The sequence below is a fragment of the Pelecanus crispus genome, chromosome Z (genome assembly GCF_030463565.1).
Source record: "Pelecanus crispus isolate bPelCri1 chromosome Z, bPelCri1.pri, whole genome shotgun sequence".
Classification (NCBI taxonomy): Eukaryota; Metazoa; Chordata; class Aves; order Pelecaniformes; family Pelecanidae; genus Pelecanus; species Pelecanus crispus.
Window position 1 is genome coordinate 39,895,985 of NC_134676.1, and position 26,356 is coordinate 39,922,340.

Sequence of the window (26,356 nt, forward strand, 5' to 3'; positions counted from 1 at the left end):
TACTATGGTACTGGTAGCTGGAAAAAAAACTTAAAAAGCAGTATAGCAAATTGGGTATCCTTATAAATGCATTTCACATCAAAATGGTAAAACAGAATATGGAAGATTTCTAGCTGTCACTCAACCTCATGATATATTTTAATTCAGTTCTGAAAGCACCCCCTGATATATTGCCAAGTGGTCATTGAATTCAATAGTCTAGAGAGATTACTAGAGGACTGCTATTTTTAGAGATCCGCCTGGTATTGTGGCAATTGCCCCTGATCACATTACTGCTATATCCTAGCTATGTAACACGCATTGATATTGCAAGAGGAACCTGCACTACACCACTCTAGTTGCAATGTCAGGCCAATTGCTGGAAGCATATATCCTAATTCATTTCCAAACATCATTACTTTATAATTAATCCATGAAAACTCATGTCATGTTTAAATTTCATATTTTAACTTTTTGTATAACATGTAATGGAAGAGGGACTGACAAATCCAGGGACAGTGAAAGAGGCTCCCCAATATCTTAAGCAAAGCCACAAGATGAAGATTTGTTTTTTAAAAATAATAATAATCCAAAACACCACACACAGAAACCAACAAAATACCTACTTTCTGAAGGGGGCGGGGCGGCGAGGAAGTGCCTTTCTCCTGCAAGTGTCAACAGCTACATCTAGTGTTTTTAGGCAGTACAGACAATTTCTCTTCCAGCTAAGCCGTATCGTAGGAAAGCATTTTGCATTCTGCATTAAGGGGAAAGGTAAAAATATTCTCCAGTGCAAAGCTATGTAATTGACAGCACCGATGCTTCACTGAAGTGACTTCATTTTTTTTTTTTTCAGTTTACCTTGTGCAAATTAATCTGTGGAGACTGGGGTTTCTTTGTCATTGCCAATTTTGAGTTGTGTATTTGTAAGGGTTTCATATACTACTGTTGTGTATTTTCCCTATTAATAGGCTAAATACACATACAAACAAAATGAACTTGAAATTATAAATTCCAAATTCTAAGACTTACATTTTGTGGAGTGGGATTAAGCAAGTTCAAGTAATTTTCCACATGTTCATATCTGCATTTGATAAAAACACCTAACTATAGCATTGTTTACAGACCTGGTTGATGTACCATGGATTAACAGAATCTTCAATTTTCCATAAGACCAAATGTCATTCTTTTTAGACATTCAGAAGCATTCACTTCAATCAAATAGAGGCAAACTTGATACATTTCCAACAATGCCACATACTGATGATTTCAGATAATGCAACAAATATTCCACACACAACCCCGACAGTCTTTTCTGAAGAACAGAATAGTGTTTGCAGGAATAATAAACAATGTATGGTATTTATTCATATCCACTTATTATTTGGAATAAACAAGTCTGGAAATAAAATTATCAATTCATAAATCAAAAGTATTTATTTGTCAATAACTTCATACTAACTGAAATGTGAAACACCTAGAAAAATTAATTAAAAAACACCTAATCATCCTCATAATTAAACACATATGACTCCACAAACAGTGGAGTGTTTTGCTGTAAAATTGCAAAAATAGCAGAAGAACCTTCACAATTCAATTGGACTACTTTAAGTCTGACATAGCCTTCCAAGAAGCTTATAAGAAATTTTTCAGTAGCTTACCAGCCAAGTTCTAGCATAGGTTAGAGTATGGTAAGAGGTGGTGGACGAAAAAGAAAATGTTGAATTTCAAAATAGATAAAAATGAGCAGTAAGAAGTCTAAACTTTCTGTTCATTCATCAATTTACATTCATCAGCTATTTGGAAAACTGAAATGGCAATTTTTGATAATGACCCACAATCGTTTCATGTGGATAGGAAGGAAGACTAAGCGGAGTTTGAAATAGGCATAGTGAATTTAATTGCACATGCAGGTTATTATTGCTAGAGTCATATAAATGCATATTAGACAATACTAATTAACTGCAACTGTTCAGGAAACCTAGATTAGTATCACAGTGTACAATTTAATGAAAGCCTCTGCATAGAATGATCAAAGAACATGCAAGATCTAATTTCTGCCCTTCTTTATTCAGACAAATCCAGAAACATTCTGATCCACTGATGTGTAAAGAATAGCATAGAAAGCAATACTAAATATGGTGATGGTCACCTTCTCTAGCTATGATAAATTGCCACCACTGTAGTATCTGAATTCCTTGCAAGCAGTTTGTTTAGCTTTCCTATACTTGGTCCAGCTGAATGAAGGAGGTGTTTCAATAGACTGCAAAACAAGACATTGAAAAATTAAAGGCCAGATTTTCAAAGATCTTTTGTTGTACCTTATTCCAATGATTTTAACAAAAATAAGCATATAATAAATGCAAAAAGCAATTGAAAACATTCTGCACATGTCACCTCTGGAATGGAGATGGAAAACCAGCTTAATTTCCCAAACTAAATTGATGTATTTTTATCTTTTTGCTAGGCAAACACACAGGGCTGCTTAGCTGTATGACCTTGCCCATACCACCTTCTGTTACGGTATCTATTAGAAGTTCACCCTTATTTGCCTAAATCTGTTGAAAAATGATCTCATAAACACTTCTGCTCAGATTCTCCTGTGTATCACACCAGAGACAGAAAGACAGGCTGCAGGGTGGGTTAGTCTCTCGCTCAAGTGCAGGGTTTTGTGTAAGCACCCACACACATTTGATATGTTTGGGGGGGGTGGTTTTGTGGGTTTTCTTTTTCATATTCTACGACTGTCTGTCACAGTATTCTAAGAAACTCTCTTTGCATGTCCCCTTAAGGATACATCACCTAGTCCTAGTTCATTTTTGCCCTGCTCTTCCTTTTGAAATCAGAGCTAAAAAAAAAGATATGGGACGAAAAAAAAAAGAAAAAAGCCTCATTTTCCATAATAAACTGAACTTTTTTAGTTCTCATCATTCCAACAGCCTGGAAAACAGTGCTCGGATAAGATCTTCCTTGTTTGCAACTGAATTTCTGCTGCAATGCATTTCCTTGTCCTTGTTCTCAACGAACTCACGAGGTGGCACCAGAGCTCAGATTTTTGGAAACGCCACTCAGAAACTCCCGAAGGCTTTTTCCAGCCTCCTGCAAATTTATCATTTGTTTTGTCAGGGCAAAGCCAAAAGGACCGTTAGAGCATTCACAAAGAGAAATGGGAGAACCTGTCCAACTGATGCAGGAGATGGTTGATCAGAAAGTAATAATAATCTAAATGTGACAAATTTAGCATTTCCAGTGCATTTTATCACACAGTAATGAAAGAATTAGTGCTATTTGAAGGAATGGTTTTAAAATACTTTCTGATTAAAAAAACACCATCCTTTAAAAAAGCTTTTCCTGTCTTGCATCACTGAAGATGAAGGGTGATTCTTTCATTTACAGGGTTCCTTTGAAGCTGTGTCCTCACAGTACTTTCCTGCTTATAGGCTACAAGTGTGCAATGATGAAAAAAGTTCACATTTAAACCCTCTTGTTACTTTTTTTGTGACCCCTTTGATCCCCTCCCATGAACTTATATCAAAATAAGGAAGCCTTCCCATTAATTTCACTATGGCCTTTTCTGTAACATATTTACTGACATTTCCTTTCCTCTTGATTTCATCCCTCACCTCCCCTTCATAAGCTTTAAATGGCTGGATGGCCTTTCCCCATCAAGTGGCTGGGCTATCTTTCCTCAGAAGTCTTAGCTGAATGCAAAAAGCCCCATCCTACTGTAATTTTAATATGCATCTTTCCAAAAAAAGCACATCTGACTGTCTTCAAAACATGGCAGTCTACTTTCCTTCTATCCCCTGTTCACACTTGATTAAAGGCTTCTTTACTTTTGTAGGCTGTTATGAAAGATTTTCCCCACCTCAGAAGAGGGATTATAAAATTCATACATTGTGAAAATTCCAGCACACTGACTATGCCTGAGCAAGCCTTCCTCCAGACATCCTGAGTGAATACTGAGCGGTTCTTTACAGTCTAACTTTGGTGCAGTGAACCTTTTGTTTGATTTTGAACTAAGTTTAGAAAGACTTGAAAATACCTTTTTATTTTCCCCCTCTTATTTTTCCTTGTATTGCTACTTAATCTCTAATGTTGATTAGGAAAACAGCTGCAGAAAATGCACAAACATCCCCCCTTGTTAGAAATCTGTGGATTCATCCCATGCTTGAAGCTCGGCACAGAGAGAAGCATTCTATTGAATGGAGTCCTTAGGGCCTTACATTTCAAACTCATTTGCAGTTATTTTATGTGACATTTTGTCCTTTGATAGGCAGAAATATAAGAGCAAATAAGATCCAAATGACCTTTGTTTACTTGTCTTCTGTGGTAACCCAGCTTCTCTTAACAATATTCTGACTAGAGTGACTTATACTTAGAGCTCTGTTGATGCCTTTATTAATTTGCATAGAAAATACTTATATGTGCTGGTCCATTTAGTTCTCCCTCTCCCCTTGATTGTGCAGCATAGCTCTTTAGGGCAAGGACTGCCCTTTCTTATGCCAGGAAACCACTCTGTCACTTAAGTTTTGCTATAACTGAAAACTGGTTTTCTGTTTTGTTTTTTTTTGTTTGTTTAGAAATATCCTCCCCTTCCACTCAGACCATCAGGGAGCCTTCTGGCAGTGAAATGGATGGTGCAATCACTCTGCTCCACAAGTATTATCCTAAGCCCTATTTTTTGCAGTACTTGAAAATGCTTCTGGACTATAATAGTTGGCTGCAAAGTTCCCATGGAAATAAGGAGTCGTATACACACATCGTAACACTGAAGACACTTGCGAAATGGCCATATGAGCAGAACCTTTTAAAAAAAAAAACTCCTGTTTTTTTAAATGTCTGTGGAAGTAGTACCCTCACTGTACTGAAAAATACATCTCTGAGAGATAAGTGAATGCCTAGGGGGATGTAGCTGGGTTGCAGCGGTAGTAAACCTATGACTCTTCATTGATACATCACTACACAGACCTCCACCAAAACAAGCAGCATCTGCATTTGCAGAAATAGACACAAACAGAGTACAATCAAAATGCAGCTTCACTTGCCTCTAGCAAGGATACTCAAAATTATAGTGAAGTATCTTAAAATTACAAGAGCTGTTTAGAATGCAGCAATGTACAGTAATAATTTCTTTCTGTTGCAGAGTCCTGCAAACCTTGTAATCAAGTAACAACCATTTTTCTAATAATACATTTAACTTCATACCATTTCCTTAATTGCTCTAAATGAAAATTCTAGGTGCTCACTTGTTCACATTTGGAAGTTGAATAGTTAGGCTGGGCTCTTGCAAAGAACATGGTGCTGCTGAGCCCCTCTTGAACTCAGCCAAAAAGAGAGAGACCACTTAAATTTAAATTTTTGATCATTCCTTCAGCTTTAATTGGAAGTAATTTTTAAAAACCTGCTATAGCTTTTTTTGATGGATTTTCTGCATCGGTTGGCTTCTCTGGTGAGCACACCTCCTGAAAAACAACTCTCTCCTGTGCTGATGAAATCAGATTCTTCCCCTTTGCATAGGTACAGCACCTCTCAATTTCACAATGACTGAAATGTTGAAGCAAGAGTCTCATGATTAGGCCTAATAATCTACTGGCTACAAATAATTAGTAATGACCCATCCACTGAGTACAGGTTTGATCTGTTTTTTTTATTTCTCCAAGGGTCTGACCAGTAACACAGGTGGTGTCTCAAAATCCATTCACTGAAGTTTCTTCACTTTTAATAGGTTGTTACCCACACCAAAGAGGTTAGCAAAGCATATATGCTCTATATGCGTATGTATTTTTACATATATATTTATATGCATATAATCAAAACATACCTTATTATCAACACAAGTTCAAAAGCAAACCACAGATGCAACTACTCATTCCCTTCTATGCATTTGCTTTAGTAAGAAAGCAAATTTCTTTTTCATCTTCATTTCATATTCAGTAAAGTTAGACGTTCCTTCCAATCAACTTTTACTGTCACAATCACCCTTTCCAACTCATCACTATACGGACTAAAAGGTTGGGGAATTGCCTTCTCCTGACATCTGCCTCTTAAGAAAACGCATCTTTTGCCACACTGAAAACATACAAGGTGTTTGGTTTTGTTTTCTCTTAAGCTTGTCATGTGATCAAACAGATCCCTCAGCACATGATCTCTGTGCATATGTCTGCTTGTTTGTTTGTTTTTCTGTTTCAATCGACAAGTATCATGTACATACCCAATAAACTTCTTTGGTCAGAATCTCTCTCTTCCACTTATCCTATGAGGACAATAAGGATTACCAACAAAGTAAACTATGGTAGGGTGGGAACCATGGATCCTGAAGAATAATTGGGGTAGATTGAAACCTGGCCCTGCAGGAGGCGCATGGGAATTATCAGTCCAGCTCTAGCAATGCCAATGCTTCTTCTAGAAAAAGACTTCTCCTTTTCCAGACACCTAGTTCTGTTATCCTAGACCATCCCAATATGAAGTGAAGAGGGCCTGCAATGTTTAACACAAATTAGCCAAGACGATCTTTGATTTCCCAATAGTTTAGCATGCTGTTGTTCAAAATGGTAATTGAACGCCACTCTGCTGTGTTTGCATGTAACAAAGAACCAACAAATAGTGCTTAATTCCACCAGTACACCTAAGGGCTATAGTAACTCATTTGTACAGCATCTGGCACAATCAGAACACTAATGCCAAGCATGAACTCTATCCAAAATAGAGGTAGCGATAGCAGTTTTTTTCACTTTGGAAATAATATAAATAATTTACACAACTCTTCAGGAAAAGATAAAAGTTCTACATGGGTTATGAAGAGCTTTTGCAATTCCTCACACACACACCCCCCTTTTTTTCTTCCCTATGTACAAAACATCACAGGCTTATTTACTCTTGAATTTAAATTAAAAAGAACAAGACAGAGATATTGTTAGCTTTTTTATATTGTTAGATTTTTTTAATATGTTATCTTTAGTTATTTTTCTTACATCTGGCTTACATAAACCCTAGCAGAAGTGAAATGGAAAGGTATAGATGCAGCCATACTCTGGTGATATTGCTAAATTCTTTTTTGATTATTTAAGCTATTTAATGATTTTCCTCTCATGCACTGTACACAGACAACTTGAAATTAAATGCAGAAAAGCAACACAGGACATACAAAGCTCCACACGGTTCATTTTATTTTTAAAAGTTTATTTGCTCTGCACAGATGAAAACTTTACCTTTTGCATGATTAATCAAGCGAATAGAAACTTGGGGGCATTCTTTGACTTTGGATAAATAATGGCAACAAGAGGTATTAACGCCATTCAGAATAAAGATACTGAAAAAATACATTCCAGGTTACAGGTTTTCGACATAACACATAGGGCTAAGCACCATTCTGGAGAAACCTCACTGTGTAAAGCCTGTATTTTATATAGACAGCTGAGGCAAATATAAAGACCTTCAGCAACACGGCTTCAGGGCATTGCAGGAACATGAAATTTAGTTATCACTTCCACATAAAGCCACCAGGATGTTTTCATAATCCCCTTTGAGTTCATCCTGTCAATTTAAGTATAAAAAACGACAGTTATTAGGATGATGGTCTCAAGTGAAATAAATTTCAGTAAGCATTCAATATACATGTACCAAACATCAATCCTTCACCTAAATAAATTAATCACTTGATAACATGTATGTGTTAGCTATACACTAAGCTTGAACTGAGTACCCTCACTGAAGTTATTCGTATGACCTAGAAATAAACACATGTGTTTCCAGAGTGGAGCAGAGGTAGACAAGGCCAATAAAACCCCTCGGAAGCCTCATGGCATATAAAGAAGAGAAGCATGGAATATTTCTATCCGCCCAGGAGCTTAAGCTTTTCTTCTCTAGATAAAGTGCCTTCCTTGACCAATGGTGTCCAATGTTCATTAATATTAAAACACTATACACACTCTATCTAGGATATCTCAAATACAGGCTAATAGTACAGTGATATTCAATTCACCACAGGATCATTTATTCAGCTTGGAAAAAATGGATAATATGCATTAAGTATGCACTGTAATTACTACATGCCATGTCTTCTCAAATTTGAATCTACTTTGCAGACACATATGAATTGTTTAGCGTAGCCAAGCTATGCCTTAAGCCATTTGGATGCAATCATCACTTTGGAACACTACGAGGTGATGTAATTACATACTAAATTACAGATCACACACACTCATAATGGAAGAATAAAAGTGAACTTTGGCACCTAATTGAAAAAGTAGCAGACACCAATAAAAATCAAAAAGGCATTCTGATATGTGTAGGGAGTATGTTTCTACTCCAATCAAGACTTTTTTTTTTTAGTGTTGTCTACTAGCCTCCACAAAGCTGCTTTGCAAGTTTAGCTTTCTCCAAGTCCCTCACTGGTTTAAATGTTCTGGAAAATACATTGGGTGGTCTGTCCCCTGTAAGAAGATATTTTTACTTAAGTCACCTGGAAAGCAGGCCAATTAAATTTCAAGTTAACAAGGTATTTGCAGGAGTACCTCAAATGTTAAAAAAAAATAGCCAGTTGCATCAAATATGTCCCATAGAGCTGTCAGTGCAATCATCTCCACTCTCCTGCCAATGTACCTTACATCTGCCCAAGCACAGGAATTTATGAATACTGTAGTCTCTACTCAACTCTTGCCTTTTACTGTTAAGATGATACCCTGAGACATGTACCACTACTAAGAAACTGCTATAGCTTTTGTGGCACAAACATTGCCCCAGAAAATTAATTAGTTCTACCAGCATGTGGATCATTGGAAACATGAGTTACTCAGGGTGAACTAGTGACTGAGGAGCAAAAGAGTTAACAAACCCTTACTGAACTTCCAAAATCATTTGGTTGTTTTGCATTTCATATGTTACATAACAGAAAACCTACCATAATGGCTTGGCGGAGAGAGATGCCGTACAGCCTCTTGTAATAGCCTTTGATCTCATTCATATCCACTTCATGGCGTGAAACCATGATTCTGATGAGCTCTTTGTGCCGTGTCCCGAAGCCCTGTTAAAAGAAAGAAAAGAGAGAAGAGAGATGAGAGAGGGAAGAGAGAAGAGAGATGAGAGAGGGCAAGAAGAGAGATGAGAGGGGGAAGGGGGGGGTGGGGGGGGAGAGAGGGAAGAGGGAAGAGAGAGAGAGAGGGAAGGGGGGGGAGAGAGGGAAGGGGGGAGAGAGAGGGAAGAGGGAAGAGGGAAGAAAAAGCTACTTATGACATTGAAACATCTTAAATCAAGGTTCTGTGTGTGAATCCACCAGACTTCTTTGTGGGTGTACAGAGCCCACACCCTATTCCTTTAACATGCCTCATGAGGGGGTTCTCTCATATCCCTCTCCTGTTCCCTATGAGCACAATTCACTTCTAACAAGTTACCTCTACCCCTGCATTTCCTTTTTATGTATTTCTTTTAGCTGTTTCCTAAAAAGAGGCATGACACTGTGAAGGACACTGCTCGCTAGACACCAGAGACAACCTAGATTTCACTGCCTTTTTTTCTCTTTTTTTTAAGAGTGCAATGAACTGTATTTTCATAATGATTCACTGAATTTTTCACATACTGCTCCTAACCAAGTCACAGGAGTTATGAAAATACCTGCATACTAGACTGTTTCAGGACCTCCAGCTGCCTCACTCAACTCAGGTTCCAAATTTGCCAGAAGGACCATGGATGTCTTGTCAAAGATTACATTTCTACAAGGTTCTTGTCCAGATCTGTAATTGCTTTCCTGTTTACTTTTCACTAATATTTTTGTGGCTTCATAAATAAGAAAAGTTCCAGTTAGCTTTCTGTCACTGTCTAGAGTAAAAGATACATGTGTGGATGGACAGATGCCTTCCTGAACACACTATAGCAAACAGTCACCTCCTCCTACGGAAAGACACTCAGAGGTTTCAAACGAAAGAACAGAAGAAGGAGAAATACACTTCTGCTCTCCTTTTTTATCACACAAAGGGCTTAGAGAGCTCTAGCTAGCTTGTTATTTTTCAGCTTACAAAGCACCCCATGTTTACAAAGAGAAGTTCTTTCTTTAGGCTACCTTCATCGCCAAGTGGAGTTTTTCAGCAAAGAAAGCTGGCTTGCTTGTGGCACACTTCACTGTAATGAAACAATGAGATAAGGTCACATCTGTTATACATGTAACAAGTAACAAAAGGCAAAAGTTTGGAAAGAAAACACTTCAAAAGCAGTCTCAGTGTTCCTACCAGCATTTCCTATTTATCTCCTTCTTTGTTACCTTTCTTCAAAATATGTGAGAAGTAGCAGTTCCTTTCCTCTCTCTATTCAGAAAGCAATTCAGTCAGGAGAGAATAGTTAAAAGACTCTGCTCCCTACTTTGCTGCCACAAAATTAAGAAAGATGTTGCAGTTCCCATGAAGAAAAATGCGAAAGCATTTGTGTCTTCTACAGCAGAGCTGGAGGTTATGATCTGATGCTTTATAAACCAAGTTATACTACGTACTTGCCCTCCACTTCTGATATTAAGAGGGATCTGATGCCATTCATTCTTTTATCCAAAGCACGTTTGACTGTGATACGAAAGCGGAGAACAAGATGGCTATCTGGCTTCTGATTCCATCCCTGGTCCACTGATAAGAATGATTTAAGTGAGTCACTGCCTCACCTTATTGTTCATGAGGAACAGTCATGTTAAGGGTCTTATATACACCTTTATCACAAACCTTGTCAGAATATTTTATTGAACAAAACCTCAGAAGGAAATTTCTTGTATTTTTAATAATCATATATTATAAATGTCTTTGAAAAAAAAATTTAGATAAGAGTGGGTTTGGGGTTTTTTTTGGAGACAGGTTCAAAATTATTGGACTTTTGATACGTAATTGTGCCTGTTCTGACAGTTCTTTTTGGCATATTGACCTCCTGTAAAGATCTTATGTTCATGACCCATCTGTTCTCCTTAAAAGACCTTTCTGTATATCAGGAGAGGTACTTCTACTCATTCGTCAACTTTAACTAACTTTAAATAACTCAATAAAATCACTAGGTTTGGACTAGATTTTCCAAAGCATTATTTAGCAAGTTTTCAATGAAGGAGGGTAAGCCCAGAATGTCTTCCTATCAGAGCAAGTACAACAGAAGTAAAAAGTAGGTTTTCATACAGTCAGTATATATATTAGGTTACAATCTGCAGAACCACTTACCAAGGGCAGTCAGACACTTCTCAATATCACCTTTCAGCTCCAAATCCAGTACCTTGTTCATGTCATGCTTGCTGTATTTGGTGTACTTCTGAAAGACTAAATAAGGGAAGAAAACTCAGTGAATAGTGATGAAAATACAGGATTCTCCCTGCATTGCCTCTGCCTCATTCTGCGCTCACTGCTGCAGCAGTGCACACAGATGACGGGTTGTACGCCATCTTTCTCATTTTCTTCAGTCAGCACAGCATAAAGAGCAGTGTTACTGCATGGACTGGTGGAGTCAGCATAAGGAATGGGACTTTGTTAGGATGGTAGGGTTTGCATTCGCATTGGTAGGGACAGAGATGATCCAATGACTTTACTGGAGCCTGTGAGATTAGGTGATATCCCTCTATTCCTCTACCCAGGGCAAACTGGCTGAGGAGCAAGACCATGTTGGGGAGTGTTCAGAACCCCTGCTACACTGCTCCCTTGGCCTTGTGATCATTAGCCATGTCAGACTTCATGGTAATACTTTTGTTAACAACCTAAATGGTATTGCTCGTCACTAATATGAAAAGAACAGCCAAGCTGCCAACTGCATCCGTAGTCAGCAAGCATATGTCCATGTAGCAGAGTCACGCCTTGGTGATCTACATCTTTGAGTTCATGAGCAGGCCATGTTCACAATACAATTCCTGTGAAGCACAAAGTTTCATCCAACCTACCCCTTCGGAGATGTGGGTAGCTTCTTGCAGTAAGAACAGTAACAAACACATTAATATCTGTTCCTTTCCTTTTCTCTCCTGCTTCATACAAGGCCTGTCATAAAGAAAAGGAAGTAGTAAAGTTAACATCAGTATAGTAAAACCCAAACAGAAATACTGTGCTTCTGAGGCTCCCGCCAAAGGTAGGCCATTGCTTGTCAGTAATGAACTCTAGCCCTTGACACAATCCATAACAAAACTACACAACCTCAAACTAACTCTAGCTATATCAAGTGATACTTCATACTTCACTTCCGTCATAATAGTACCTAGAGAACACCACGCAGCTACAAAACATATTTTCAGACATTTTACAATCACCATCTAGCTCTCCTGGGTATATTACATTCTTGAATGAAGGTATTTTTCATATATCATGATATGCTCACAGTCTGCATGGGAGTTTAGGACTGGTAAGCTTTCTTCAGACAAACAAAATTATCTCTGATGTTAACTGGACAAATGTGAAGGAGCAGCCTACACACCAAGTACCCCTCATCTTTCCAGGAGTGACTTTAAATGGAAAGTAAGAACCAAATCAGTCTCCTTCATTTTCCTCACCTCCTCAAACCTGTATAGAAGTAATAATTAAAGACCTCCACACAGCAGCAAAGAAGATTTAACAACATTCTCTCTGCACCAAGAGAAATAGTATTGAACTTTTGAGCTTAGACAGAGTATTAATTTACTGACCTTTCATATCTAGGGTTGATGACAAAATTAAACTCCTTATGTAGCAGGAATAAAAGCAGTATTGCTCAATGGCATTTTCTTGGTTGTTTTTTTAAAAAATCAATTTAAAGTCAATCTACATTTAAATTGTAACAGGGATGTAAGATTTTATAGGTGAAAACTCAGGAAAGACTGCTAAGGTTTACCAAGATTTTAACAAAAATAGTCACACTAATGGTGGAAGAAATAAGGGAAAGATCTGTTGCTTATTTTAGAATTATTTAGAATATGACTGTGAGGGTTACCCATTAATCTTGAAAGGTTCATCCCTGTAAAGCAATAGCTATTGCTAACACACTGCAGAGTTCACACTGGTCAAGGTATGGTAGCTGGTTCTGCACATACCTGAGCACACCCTTGTCCCTCAATTCAAGAACTGTGTTATAAACAGAAGAAACATTGTGCCCAATTTCTCCAATTGTTGACCTCTACTTCAAATGGTCTGCATGCTTCACACGAACTAGAAGAGGTCTTGAAGAAATTTCTGAATTTCTGAAGCTAGATATTAGGGTGAAGATTCAATTTCCTTCAGATATCGAAGCTTACATGAACTTTGTAAAATAGTAACCCCTCAGAAAAGATTGATACATAACATATAAATCTCTGTTAGGTCTGCAATGCACAAGATTCAGGTAGAACATTTGCAGCCAGAGTTTGTAATCTTTAGTAAGTCAGATGAAGAAGCTCTGCAGAGTGCCAAGTATGATCTTACCCTGGCATCATTGTCAGCAAGCTCATCATTCACATGAACATCTTCAGATCGGTCAGCCTACATAAATAAATAAATAAAATTTCACAATCATTCAGTTCACCAAAACTCAGCATTTGAGTTCTGCCCTACCATTCTTATTAATACTTAATACATAATTGCAGATAGATACAGTTATGTCAATCATTCTGTGAAGAAAGGTGCTGTATTTGTTGATTAGAGCTCACATTTCTAAGGCCATCAGCAGCTTATTTCTGAAGTCCTACATTAAAATCCACAGAAAGTATGGCTTCTTAACATGAAGTTACAGCCTTGGAAGCTGTGATTTTGTCCTGATGACCATTCAATAGACTCTTTTCAAGTTTGTTTGAAACCAAAACCTGAAAATCTAAGAGGCACATGGATGTATCAAAGAATAATCCTATGTGCATGTACAAGTTTCATATATATGTACTCAACAATCACGGAATCAAATATTTATGCATTTTAAAAGGGTCTTTTTATTGGGCAGCTCCAGCTTCATCTGCTTTTGAACATAAATTCACAAAACACTTTGTCCACTCAGCTCCCTGCCCCTGTCCTATTATCTAACTACTAGAAACATATCTTAACAGCACACCAAGAGGTTTATTTCTCTCATTGTAAGCATATCTTCTTTTTCTATTTCTAGTCAATTGACACATTATTTCTGTTGTTTTTTCAAGTCCCTACAGACAGTTACCACAAAAAGTCTTAAAAGCATAACTGATAAACAATAACAGACATCACTGTTTTTTAAAATGCATTTGAGATAAAATCTCATTATAGCTTGTTTAAGAACAATTTCATATGGTCTAAGGTATGTAAATTAAAAAAAAAATGCAAGGAAGTAAATATTACTTAAATCCTTATTTATTTTATGTCTTTCTCTAAAACAGTCTTGACAACATTAATTTTTTATTACAGGTGATGTCACTCAAAGTGCTTAAGCACAGCATACCTTGGCTAGAGCAACCAAAGCCTTCTGAAAGTCTCCAGATGTGTCAGAGATAATGTCTTGTGTCAGATCTCTCTTCAGCACTGAAATAAAAAGGATTTTAGTTTGTTTTAAAGATATCAACTAGGCTGACTAGATGATCTTTAAAGGTCCGCTCCAACCCAAACCATTCTACGATTCGATGATTTTTTTCAGCCTTTTCTTAATTTCTCACTGTCCTGGATTCAGCTGGGATAGACTTCCATCCGTGGGACTGCTTTTGCTCAAGGACCTGGGTGCACTTCGTGGGTAATGCAAAAGAATGGGGAAGTCCAATGTGTACCTCAAGGGGATTTGATTTTGGGTGAAAATAGCCAATTAACTGAACTGCATGATGTTAATTGCTATGTAACACTGTATGCCATCACTACTATGTTTGCTATATGCCAGATCTGTGGTATTACAGTAAGAATCACACAGATTAATGAAGAATGAACTGATGAAACCGAGGAAGTGCAGCAGTGTTGGAACTAGAACTGGCTTCAGCATGCGGCAATCCAACACTGCACACCATCTCTCCTACCCTGAAAGACTGTTATGACAGATGGAACCCAAAGTCATGGATTAAATTAACTCAATGCACATTTTAGAGGGATGGCCCGTACACTAAGGGAATGATATCTGTGTGCATATATCAAAAGACAGGAAAAGTGGTGGTGATTAACTGGAATGTATTGGAAAGGGTAGAACCTGGGCATGACGTAGATGGCATAGAATAAGGGGTGGATACTGTCCTGGTTTTGGCTGGGATAGAGTTAATTTTCTTCCTAGTAGATGGCATAGTGCTATGTTTTGGATTTAGGATGAGAATAATGCTGATAACACACCGATGCTTTAGTTGTTGCTAAGTAGTCTTATTGCTAGTCAAGGACTTTTCAGTTTCCCATGCTCTGTCAGGTGCACAAGAAACTGGGAGGGGGCACAGCCAGAAGAGTTGATCCAAACTGGCCAAAGGGCTATTCCATACCGTATGACGTCATGCTCAGTATATAAACTGGGGGGAGTTGGCCAGGAGGCTGCAATCACTGCTCAGGAACTGTCTGTGTATCGGTCAGCGGGTGGTGAGCAATTGCACTGCGAATCATTTATTTTTTATATTATTATTATTTTCCCTTCCTTTTCTGTCCTATTAAACTGTCTTTATCTCAACCCACGAATTTTACTTTTTTTTTCCCTGATTGTCCCCCAATCCACTGGGGAAGGAGAGAGTGAGCGAATGGCTGTGTGGTGTTTAGCTGCCTGATGGGTTAAACCACAACACTCACTTAAATATGCCCACTAGAAATGCAGTTTTCTTACTTTATCTCCTTTAGCTTCTAGAGAAGGGGTATATTTGTAACATGTCCTCTAATCCCTGAGACATGCTGTAACATTGGAGGCTAAACCCAGAATCTGCTGAAAAAGTCTTTCTCTAAGGTCTTGTGGCCGGCATTGTCTTGGGCTCTTGCTTGTGAAGTATAAAAAAAAGCTTGTAACTGAACTCTGTCACAATACTTCTCAAAAAAATCAAACTATTGATTTGGGCTTCTAACTGAGACTATTTGAATGGAAATCTCTTGGAAAAGTTAGCCCATAATCTCAGAAAGCATGATTTAATTAGACCACACTGATTGACTGCAGTAAACTCTACCTATCTGAGAGATACCACATTACATTTTAGTTACCTCTTTAAAGATTATCCCCCTTTAGTTCAGTGGTTGCTTCTACTGCTAATGTTATCTGTGTTGCTAAGTCAATAAGCTTTTTTCCCCAAGCCTAGTGAGATCTTAAGAGGCCAGCCAAGGCTTAGTTACAAAAGAAGAAAGGCAGCTGGGTTTTGCTTGCATCCTAGAAAGCATCCTAGAAAGCATCCTAGAAAGTCCTAGAAAGTCCTAGAAAGTCCTAGAAAGTGTATGCTTGCGTCCTAGAAAGTGTATGGTCCATTCCATGAGACATCTGCAGTTCCGTCAGTAATGATGTGCCTTTTCTTTCTGTATTGGGATCTCCGTAGGTCAGAAAAAGTCAGTATGACCTCTCTCCCCTGCAACTCTTTCAATCTTATGTGAAGCTTCACTTGCCTCCTACAAAGTCATCTCAGCTTCTCATATTGAGAAGTGGGGCTGTGACTGTAATGTGCCTGCTATAGAGTTACATCATTAATACTTCTTTCTTGCTCTGAATTACCTTCTTTGTAGTACCTGCTGGCTTCTCTGATCTCTCTGTTGTTTCTTGAGGCCAGAATCTCGATTAAGGTATCTTCGTCAGTTCCAAGCCCCTGATAAAAATGGTTGAATTTTTAGAAATGTTATTTGATACAACAAATTTAAAATTCAGAACACCAGAAATAAGACGAAAATCATGGACTTGGCTTTGAAGGCCCCATGTGGAACAACAAAGAAAAATGAAGAGCATTGTGCTTCCATACAATACTGTTATTTCAGCTCTTTTGGAATTAATTTTTTATCACATCTGGCATCACTGGTACCCAAAAGAAGTGCTAAAGGGACCAAGCAGTGCACATAAAAGATAGAAATGTAAAATTTATGAAGAAAAATACCCCTTTCCCTTTTTGTTTTCTCTTACATAAACATGTATGGCTTTCTACCACTGCATCAGCCACCAGTTTTCAAAGGCAGACTCATTCACAAAAGAATACCATTTGCAGCCAATCTCCTGCAACCCTGAAATTCAGCAGCAATTGCTGGGTCTTGTTCTCAGAACCTGGATTACCAGTATGGATTTATTTTACAAAATGGGGTTAAAACAAAGACAAGACACAAGCTTTGAAATCCAAGTCCGGTGTCACATACAGGCCCTGGTAATTATTTATGCTCTTTAGGAAAGTTTTTCTCAGAAACTTTTGCCGTACCTTCATAGAGGCTCTTAATTCTTCAGCGTCAAACTGAGCTGGAGTTTTGAGCAGAGCCACAACGACATCTTCCAGGTGACTTTTCAGAACTTTTTTCAAGGCTTCTTCCAGACTCTGTGACAGGAAGAATAAGAAACACACTAAGCTAGTGACTGGTAAAAAGCTGCTGTTCAGCTACAGTCCAAAAATTAAGTCTGATCTCTGATGAATGTTAGCCTACATAATTCCTTTAGCTACTAGAAAGAATTATGAAGCCCTGCTTGAAAATTTTTATTTGCCACCTTTAATCAAAGTGTCAGGGTTTTTCAGTAAGTATTCAGGAGTGCCTTCACACATTGCAGTTCAGCCATATTCACCCATTTACAGCATCAGAAGAAGACTCAAACTAGGCTGCTTGTTTTTTAAGAGAAGGTAATACTATATTACTGTTATAATTATGACTGAGTTTATCTGTATAACATTTTAATTCATCCATTTATTGCAAAAAGGATACAGAATTTGCAGTGAAACTCTGTGGACATACTGTAATACTGCCCAACACAAAACTGCAAGACCTGAAGTTAAGATTTGGGCTACATTACAATTTGACCTAAATTTAAGTTTACAAAAAAATATCTGGAAATGTTTAGTACTCTATTTTGTTACATTCAAAGTTACATCCCTGTTCTCCACCAAGTATGTGTCAAGGCTGTGGCTCTAGGAGTGAGAAGGTTAACCTGCTTTGTCAGGATACCTAAGCCAACAAGATTATTTCAGAAGCAAGCACTATGTCCATAGTTAGTTCTGTTCTGCTTTTGATGGTGTGCCAGGAACCAGGGTATCTAATAATCTAACAGCATTAGCCTCCCTGTGTCTTTGAAGTTGCATTTTAATTTAGGTCCTTAAAAAATATAATGGCAAGGCTGAAGCTTCCTCTGAGGAGGGGAGAGGGCTGTGAAAACCACAAGTGAGGTTTCCTGAACAGAAACAGGAAATCTAGGCTAAAATAAGATATTAGACTTATTTTCTAAGTTGGCCCTTAAAAGTTACACTTAAGAGTTACAAAGCAAAAAACCCAAAGGAATTACTTTCCAAGGAACAAATGCTCAGTAACTCTGGTATGTCAACCATGCCACTGTATTTTCAATTTAGAGTTACAGGTTCAACTGGAGAAAATTTGTTGTAGAGAAAAGTAAAAGCAATTAAAACCTTTTCCAGAAAAATCCAGTAATTTCCAAGCTTCTCAGTTCCAGGCACTAGCACTTCAACCACTCCGAGGTGGAAGAACACTGCCCCCTGTACACCCATCCCCATAACAGTTGGTACACTTGTGGGACAGCATTACAGTCCTACAACTGTTCTGTCCTATTTAGTATTCTATCTGGACTTTAATATTCAGAGAGATGCCTCCAAGACCCTTTCTCCATATCTCCCTTTCTCTCAGCAGACTGTCTCCCAAGTGGTAGTGAAATCTCTGCACTCCCAGCAATTTAGTGATTTAAAGGATCTCTAGGGCATTCAAAAAGCTGGGAAGACAGAACTTCAAATTTTTTCTTTTTATTTCAAAATAGCGGCCACTGTATTCAAGAGCTCAGCACTGGCAATATAGTTGCAGGGTATTACCATTCTGTCACGGTTTTCACAAATTACAGAAGGCAACTGTAACTTTTTGTTTTATGAAACTAAAGATATATGTACCATTTGAGCCAGCAGCAAAATTGACATTCTGGGCGTAAATTTAAGCTTGGCTTGAATATACTTTACCTTTCCTTTAGCCTGCTGATAGGCAGCCTTGATCTGCTGACGCTGAGCATTTGTTCTTTTAGTCAAAATGTCAATGATGGTCGCTTCATCCACACCTAGGAGACACCAAAAAAAGAGTATCTCTAATATATGGGAAATATTATAGCAGTCTCTAGTGCACCATTTAGCCAAATAATAATTTTTACATTTTATTATTTGCTTTATGTCATATTTTGATTTCTTGACACACTGAAGTTTAACCAAAGAAAAAACTAATCATCTACTGACTTGCAATTAGTGATGTACTGAAGAAACCCAACAAATAGACTCCCATAGAACACAGAAACCTATGTTTCTACAGTTTCATATGGAAAGTCTTAAAGTGTTCCGAGTGCAGAACTTACATTATAGAATAACTAAAAAAAAAAAAAAAAAAAAAAATTAGACAGCATACTCATTTAATCTCAGGAAGTCAAACTGAAAAAGGTTTCAAAGCACAGGCAAAGTGCCAAATGTGAATTTCATTAAAAGAGAGAACCGCAACAGAAGCATACACTACATTATCAGCATATTCACTGCCTCTTGCAGGGATTTTATGGAAATAAAATCGAAAAGTATTAGTATGGTATGTTATAACATTTTCTGATTCTCTAGAAATTAAATTTTTACAACCCTTCCTTCAACATATTCAAGAACTGTAATGTAGTACTAAGGTCTGAAATTGTAATACAACATCAGGATATCAAAGATTCTTTACGAAGTGGCATAATTTAATGTATTGCCAAGCTTTTAAAAGCAGAGGCAGCTCTCCTGCTTGCCACTGCCTCTCACTCTGATATTTTATTCAGTGCTATTCTCAAAATTTCCTAAGAGTCCTAATGTAGCCGGTTAAGTATTTAGTCCTCTTACCCTTCACAGTAATAGCTTTGTCCAAAGCAGTAACATCAGCTGATGGATCGAAGTTAGGGTATGAATGTACTCCAGAGCCACCTTTTGAACTTTTCTGCAGAGGGAGGAAAAACAAAACAAACAAAAAAATTGCTCATTCCAAAGAATACTTCTGCAAAGAAGCAGTTTTAGATAGCTAAATAAACCATGTATTTGGGATTGCCTATTACAGGACTATCAAGCAACACACACGTTTTTGTAACTACAGAGAATTAAACAGGCTCAGTAGTGGATACACATTGGATCTACTCCTTTCACACCTCTTATATTAAAAAGAAAGTACTTCATATATTCTTTTAGGCACCTGAAGACCTATTTCTCAGAGTAAGTTGGATTCCACAGGAAAATACTTAACTGTCACATTAGGCAATTATGGCCAAATTTTAAAGGCTCTAAAACCACAATTAAATCCCACAGGCACTGCCAATAAAGTGCTATTGATTTCCTTGCTCATTTTATGGGAATTGACTGTATCACATTAAGTTACTTCTCAGCTGACTCATATCTAAGGCTACAAGCACTTCTTGCATGCAATAGATTGGAGAAGAGTTCAAGTCTAATCCTACAAGGAAGTGGAGAATTGTTACACAACTTGTTTGAAACTTGAGACATAAGCCATACTTTCTTCACAGGCATTATCTACTGGCTGCCGCTGGTGAATCCACTCCTAGATAGGCACTCCCTAGTCCATATCTGAAGTGCTCTGGGAATGACTAGGGATGATGAATTCCACTACGTGACGGATTATGTGGCTTGCCCTAAGTCAGCGACATGACAAATCAAACTAGTGGTAGAGCCTATAACCCAACAGCACTACCTAATCAATGCTGTACTTGTTACCATCTTTTACAGAAGCTATAAAATGGCCCAAGATTCTTGGATTAAATATTTATATAAAATTCCCCTTGGTATGATATATGGTGAGATTTTCTATTAAAAAAACCCCAATAGTTTAACTAAACTTTTTCAGAATCACCTATACTCTTTGTCCTGTTTCAACAACTCACTATTTTAATTTTTTTAAATCCTTTGTCACTAAAGTTAAATAGCATAAGACAAATGGCAAGGTCTTACGGATACATGTTTTACATACAGCATTCTGTATTGAATTTTGTACACTTCTGAAGTCTGATAATTACTCAACTCCCTACACAATTATATCACTAGGAATTGTATGAGAGCAGAGGGACTGCATACTTAAAGCAGTATCTTGCATACTTTTGAAAAAGTCACTGTGACTTGTGTGATAAGCCAACAGAGGAATGGGACTGGTTTACTGGTTAGTCTTTGTATACAGGTTTCCATGACAAACTTTTATACTAGCAACAAAAAATTGTCTGCAACCAACACAACCACAATGACTCAGGACCCTGGATTGCAAGGGGGATGGGATGGTGGAGCCAAAGGTTTATGCACAAGATGTTGTGGAGTCAAAGTTACAAAATCCACAGAGGTCTAGAGCAGAAAACATTATTCACTGAAATTTCCCCCCAGTGTTCAGTTTTTTTCTAGATGAAAGTTCTTTCAAGATCTCCTGTGACTTCACAGTGTGCCACTTTACCTGTGCTGACAATCATTTCAGTATCTTAATCAATTTCATTATCACAAAGACTCTTCACATCATCCTGGTGCAGTAACTCTTGACTTCTCACCACCTTAAGCCTCCCTTCTAGTCATATCAGTACTGATCATCTGAGATGTTTTATTATATATTGTGACTCCTTCCACCGTAAGCACAACATATGATACGAAAAGTAGAATATATACTAGTGACTTTAGTTCCTCCTTTACATTCCTGGGCTCCAACTCATGGCTTCCTCTATCTCAGCCTACGAGTCCCTGTTTTCCTCATGCACGTCATCTGAACATGTTCTTACACATTCACACACCTGTGCATCAGATTACTACTTTAAAGAGGATAACTTGAGTGAATCAGTGATTGGCCACTAGGAATTACAATTTCATTACAGTAACTAGTTCTGCCTAGGAATTGATAATTAGACTGATATGTGCAAATAAGAGTAATTTTTCATCTGATAGCAGACTTACCATGTTATTAGATTATATCAGATTATATGCTGCAATAAAATTGGTTTCCAGTTCTTATCATTTGGAGTTTTGCCATTGATTTTCCTCCATTTGAGTATATGAAAGACATTTGGTGGCCTATGCCTTTAAATCACTTCTAAAAGAACTTAAAAATAAGCATGATGCTCTGAAAAGGTGATAATACTTACAATACATTCCTGTTCCTGATTTTCCATGAACCATGCCTGTTTCAGAAATTCTGATACCATAGCCATGTTGACAGAGTTTCTGGGAAGAGATGTATCAAGTTATAAACCATTTTTTAGCATTTTCAGCACCAGTGCAACTCAAGGTTTCCCACTCTCAAAATTCTTTCTCTTGAACTATGATACGCTGGGGTTAGTTTCCCAAGCAGTAACTTGCCTGTGCTATTGGAAGCAGGTAACTTTTGGCAGGTGATGCAATAGTCCACAATTGCTTGCCCACCCCTACACCCTCAGCTTCTTGCAGAAGTTTTACATTAGAAATAGAGCAGTAAACTAGTTGGCCTATTTGCTTATTTACTATGGCAATACCTATGTATTAGCATTGACTTAAAAAGGGAAGTTACCAGAAAAAAAATTGTCTGTCTCTCCCCATTGGTTAAGGTATCAAGTATGCCCATCTAGCTTACCGATATTTGATTCTGTTCAAATTCAGTGGTAAACAAGTATTCCTGTCTGATCATTTACTGAGGTTGGAGCTCTTGTGTGTTAAGAGAAAAGATATTCCCTTGTTAAATATATTCTCATGTAATTTCTTCGACTAGCCCCTTCCTAAGGAAGACGAGTAAAATCAGACAGTTTCACCTACACTGTTCCTTATTTCTTACATATTTCCTCCAATTTCTACAAAAGAATAGAGCATTACCCATTTGAGAAGGGAAAAAAAGTAATTTTTGCTTTCTGGCACTCAAAATGATAATCAGTCCAGCTTTTCCATAAGATGCCATTTAGAATGGGAAAAAAGACCAATGGTGATGTGATTTGACATTGAGCACCCAAACCTAATGAATAGGTTGCTTCATAACAACTTTGGTGTGAGGAGTATTCTGTTTGCTAAAGAAACAGTGAGGGAACAAAGAGCAGAAATTAATGTTTTATCAAAGAAAGTATTTTTGGTATGCTCAAAATAGTATGGGTTTTTTTCAAAACACACTTCCAAAGCAAACTCTAGGGAAGGCTTGGTTTTAAAGCATGCATATGAACAATAAACTAAGGATAATGTTGCTGGGTAAACTGGAGTGTCTTTGAATCTAGTGTGAAGAGACAAGATGATATTTGCAGTCTTGGGGTACAGATCATATAATGTAGGTCATACACAGGAGTATAAAAAATTATGTTGCTTATGCTGCAAAAACACTTGCCTTACTTATGCCCTGTGTCGCACCGAAAACACAAAAAGCAGTCATTTAAAGTGACACACGCTAGGATCAAGCAGTGTGGCTGCAGCCCAGCTGCTTCTTTTCCTCATAGCAGAACTGTAAAACTTCCACGTTCAGCTGCCAACAAAGCAGCAGCTACTTCCTACAGCCCTCCTCCAGACCTCCTGCCCAGCTCCACCCTTCCCTCCCCCCTCCAAGGCAGACGCCACCCACACTCCTTCTTCCTCAGAAAACTCTTGCTTTTGTGCCCTTCCCTCAGCCCTGAGGGTACAAAATTCAGCTCTGGCTGTTCTGCTAGAGAAACTGAAAGTGAGTCTGAATCTGTATTTATACTTAGAGTAGGTCTCATCCGGGTAAATTATGGTCAGAATATTGTGTAAATTGTAAGGATCAACTTTTATGCATGTGTCATTTACTGAGGATCAGAAAAGCATACTTATGTTGCTATTAAAAACAGTATTTTATCAAGCTGTTATAGTGACTCCTGTACCCTTCTTGTATTGACATAAGTATACGATGCCAGATGAAGTGCTACAGTATCTAAAGTTCTGCTGCATTTTCTAACAGCACACATAAAGTCCATATGCAGCAGGATGAAAACATTTCTTATGCCTGTCCCCATCCCCACCCCTCACACCCAGTTTGAGGTTTTGCTGCTCTTGACGATGACTAGAGCAGAAGGCTGCTAGCCTACACTAAATTGGGTTTATTAAGCCTCTAAACCTTTCTATCCTAATTTAAATTAGACATACAGTAAAAGAATTCTGTGCCTTAAAAACTAAGTCTTTTTTTCCTCCTTTTTAAATAAGACACTTTGGCATGCAGATCCATCTATTTCCATCTAGTAAAAAAGTAACAATTTTAATAGAAGTCAAAGTAGGCAATGGCTCTTGAGAGGGGCTAAAGTTCTTAGTCTGCTTGAATTGGCTCAGAAAGTTAAGAAACCACCTTACGTATAAAACTGCCTGCTTTATAAGACACTAAGGCTAATAAGAAAAAAGAAGAATGGAATCTAGGAAGACAGCTAGCCCCCAGACAGAGGTCTTTCTCAATGCTTTTGACTCATGCCACTCTAAAATGCAAATAGCTCATGTAAACAATATGTAGACCCAGGGAGGGATAAATTCAGTCAAAATATTATTTTAGTTTAGTATGAAAAAGCCTGAAAGAACTGATGGCTTTCTGCCGTATATTTTCCTTCACTTTTGAGCTCAGGACGAAGTCTACAAATAGGGAGATGAAAAAATCTATGTACCTACAGAGTGGTGCAAACACAAGGTGCCATAGAAAAGTGTGACACTTCTTTCTGGTTACTCCATACCAAATACCTGTTTGAGAGTTATTCTGTTTAATAAAATATTGTCCAGGCCATATGTCCCACTCTCCAAACTGAAATGTGTGGACACCCCATTTAAAAGGAGAGAACATCAAGAACTTAAAATTTCTCAATTTGAAAAATGGTCATTTTTATGCATTTTATAATTCCCAATTGAAATGATCAACCCTGCAACTGGAATGAAAAATCCAGTAGAGATCAGACTGAAAGCCCTGACTGTTGCTTCACAAGAATTACTGCAATGTTGCTGTCTGGCTCCCAGTCCCCAAGAAGCAGCACCCTTGAACTGGACAAATACAAATTTTTAAGTTTTGAGAAGATACTTAATATTTGTGGAAAATATTTAAAGACACAAACAAGACGTTCATATTACAGTCTGTATCAAACACCATTTCTCCATGCTTATTTAACCATATCATGAACTATATCAGATATATCATCTCTGGTTACTGTCCAATGCTAGTTACCAGGATCTTTAAGGTCATTACACCCTATCAGAAAAACAGGCAGTAGAACTAACACAATAATTTATTTTACAGTGGAAAAGTCTACTGAATATGAATTAAAATATCAGAGAGAAAAACAATTTCATCCTTAGAAAATTCAGTAGCAAGTTTTAGCAAAACAAACCCCAGACAATAAAGCCCTTACTAACATGGCTTTGCCTAAGTTCTTAGTCACAAAAACAGGGTTTTGCTCTGATGTTTCTAAAAGATTGCTTTCCCTCATTTTCATCACTTTCATGAGCAAAGACCCCTCCCCCCTACAGTCCCAAAGCAGCAAACTGTTGTTGAAGTAACAACAGCTGTTTAAGTTTCCATATAAAGCACATACGTTTTCCAGCAACTCCAGTTTTACTGCAGATTTCTATAACAGCCTACTACAAAGGCAAAGAGAAAGCACAGGAAACAGTCAACTCCAAGTAAGTTTGCTTTTAATCTTTTCTTTTTTTGAATTCCTTATATGCATTAAATAAAAACAGTAATTGTCCAAGCCCATCTGTGTACATGAAATGTTTCAAAACTGAAAGAGTTTCTCCTGCCCACATCCATCGTTTCCTGTGCCAGCAAATCCAACCCAGAGAAAATCGCACCAGGTCACTTGACAAATTTAGTGTACAATTCTTAAAGTTTGCCAGGTCTACAGAGAGCAGCAAAAAAGTACAAAAACCTACCTTCTTCCTCAGAAACAGCACTTTTCAGGGCAGGACACTCAGGAGTAAGAGAGGAGAGGGCTCGCAATGATTTTATAGCATGGTGCGGGAGACCCCACCTAGCAACCAGTATGTTTGCACAGCCCCAGCAACCAGCTGCTCTTTGCAGCAGCGAAATCTGGGTACTGTCCAAAACACAGAACCACACAAAAAAAGTCATTGCAAAACTATGTTCTGAAGAAGGCAGGAGCAGATTTCAGACGGAAAAAGACAATGAATGAGCATGCCTTGGTAACTCTCCTCCCCTGCCATGGCCACATCCCTGACTGTATTAAAACGCCGTAAATCTTTTGGGATAGTAAGACTACAATGTTAAAAAACTAAATTTGAGTTACTCCCTTGATATTTGAGATGTCTGATACTACTTCAAAGTGACTATATTAAGATATATCTTTGCTTAGTGAAACTTTGAGAGAAAAAAGAGTGGAGAAGAGTTGATGGGGGTTCCACGCTTCACTGAGCTCTGGTGGCTATTAA

At 37.9% G+C, this 26,356-nt stretch overlaps 1 protein-coding gene across 1 annotated transcript; it reads right to left on the minus strand.

Annotated features, from left to right (window-relative positions):
• Positions 1-7,131: 7,131 nt before the first annotated feature.
• Positions 7,132-25,972, minus strand: ANXA1 (annexin A1). The gene is made up of 13 exons (XM_009487067.2): positions 25,841-25,972; positions 22,117-22,195; positions 19,841-19,934; positions 18,953-19,047; positions 17,210-17,323; positions 16,525-16,615; positions 14,326-14,405; positions 13,350-13,406; positions 11,867-11,960; positions 11,160-11,255; positions 10,037-10,095; positions 8,882-9,004; positions 7,132-7,515 (listed from the first exon to the last, which is right to left on the minus strand). Exons 2-13 carry the CDS (start codon positions 22,180-22,182, stop codon positions 7,456-7,458), a joined length of 1,029 nt encoding a protein of 342 aa, XP_009485342.1. The 5' UTR covers positions 22,183-22,195; positions 25,841-25,972; the 3' UTR covers positions 7,132-7,455.
• Positions 25,973-26,356: the final 384 nt, after the last annotated feature.

Bases quoted from the DNA above. Each gene is read 5' to 3' on its own strand.
- ANXA1 (XM_009487067.2), bottom strand. From the start codon at position 22,182: ATGGCTATGGTATCAGAATTTCTGAAACAGGCATGGTTCATGGAAAAT. The intron at 13,407-14,325 runs GTATGCTGTGCT...TTATTTATGTAG, and splicing joins CTTTGGTTGCTCTAGCCAAG to GCTGACCGATCTGAAGATGT. The intron at 9,005-10,036 runs GTAGCCTAAAGA...TTCTTTTAACAG, and splicing joins AACTCCACTTGGCGATGAAG to GGCTTCGGGACACGGCACAA.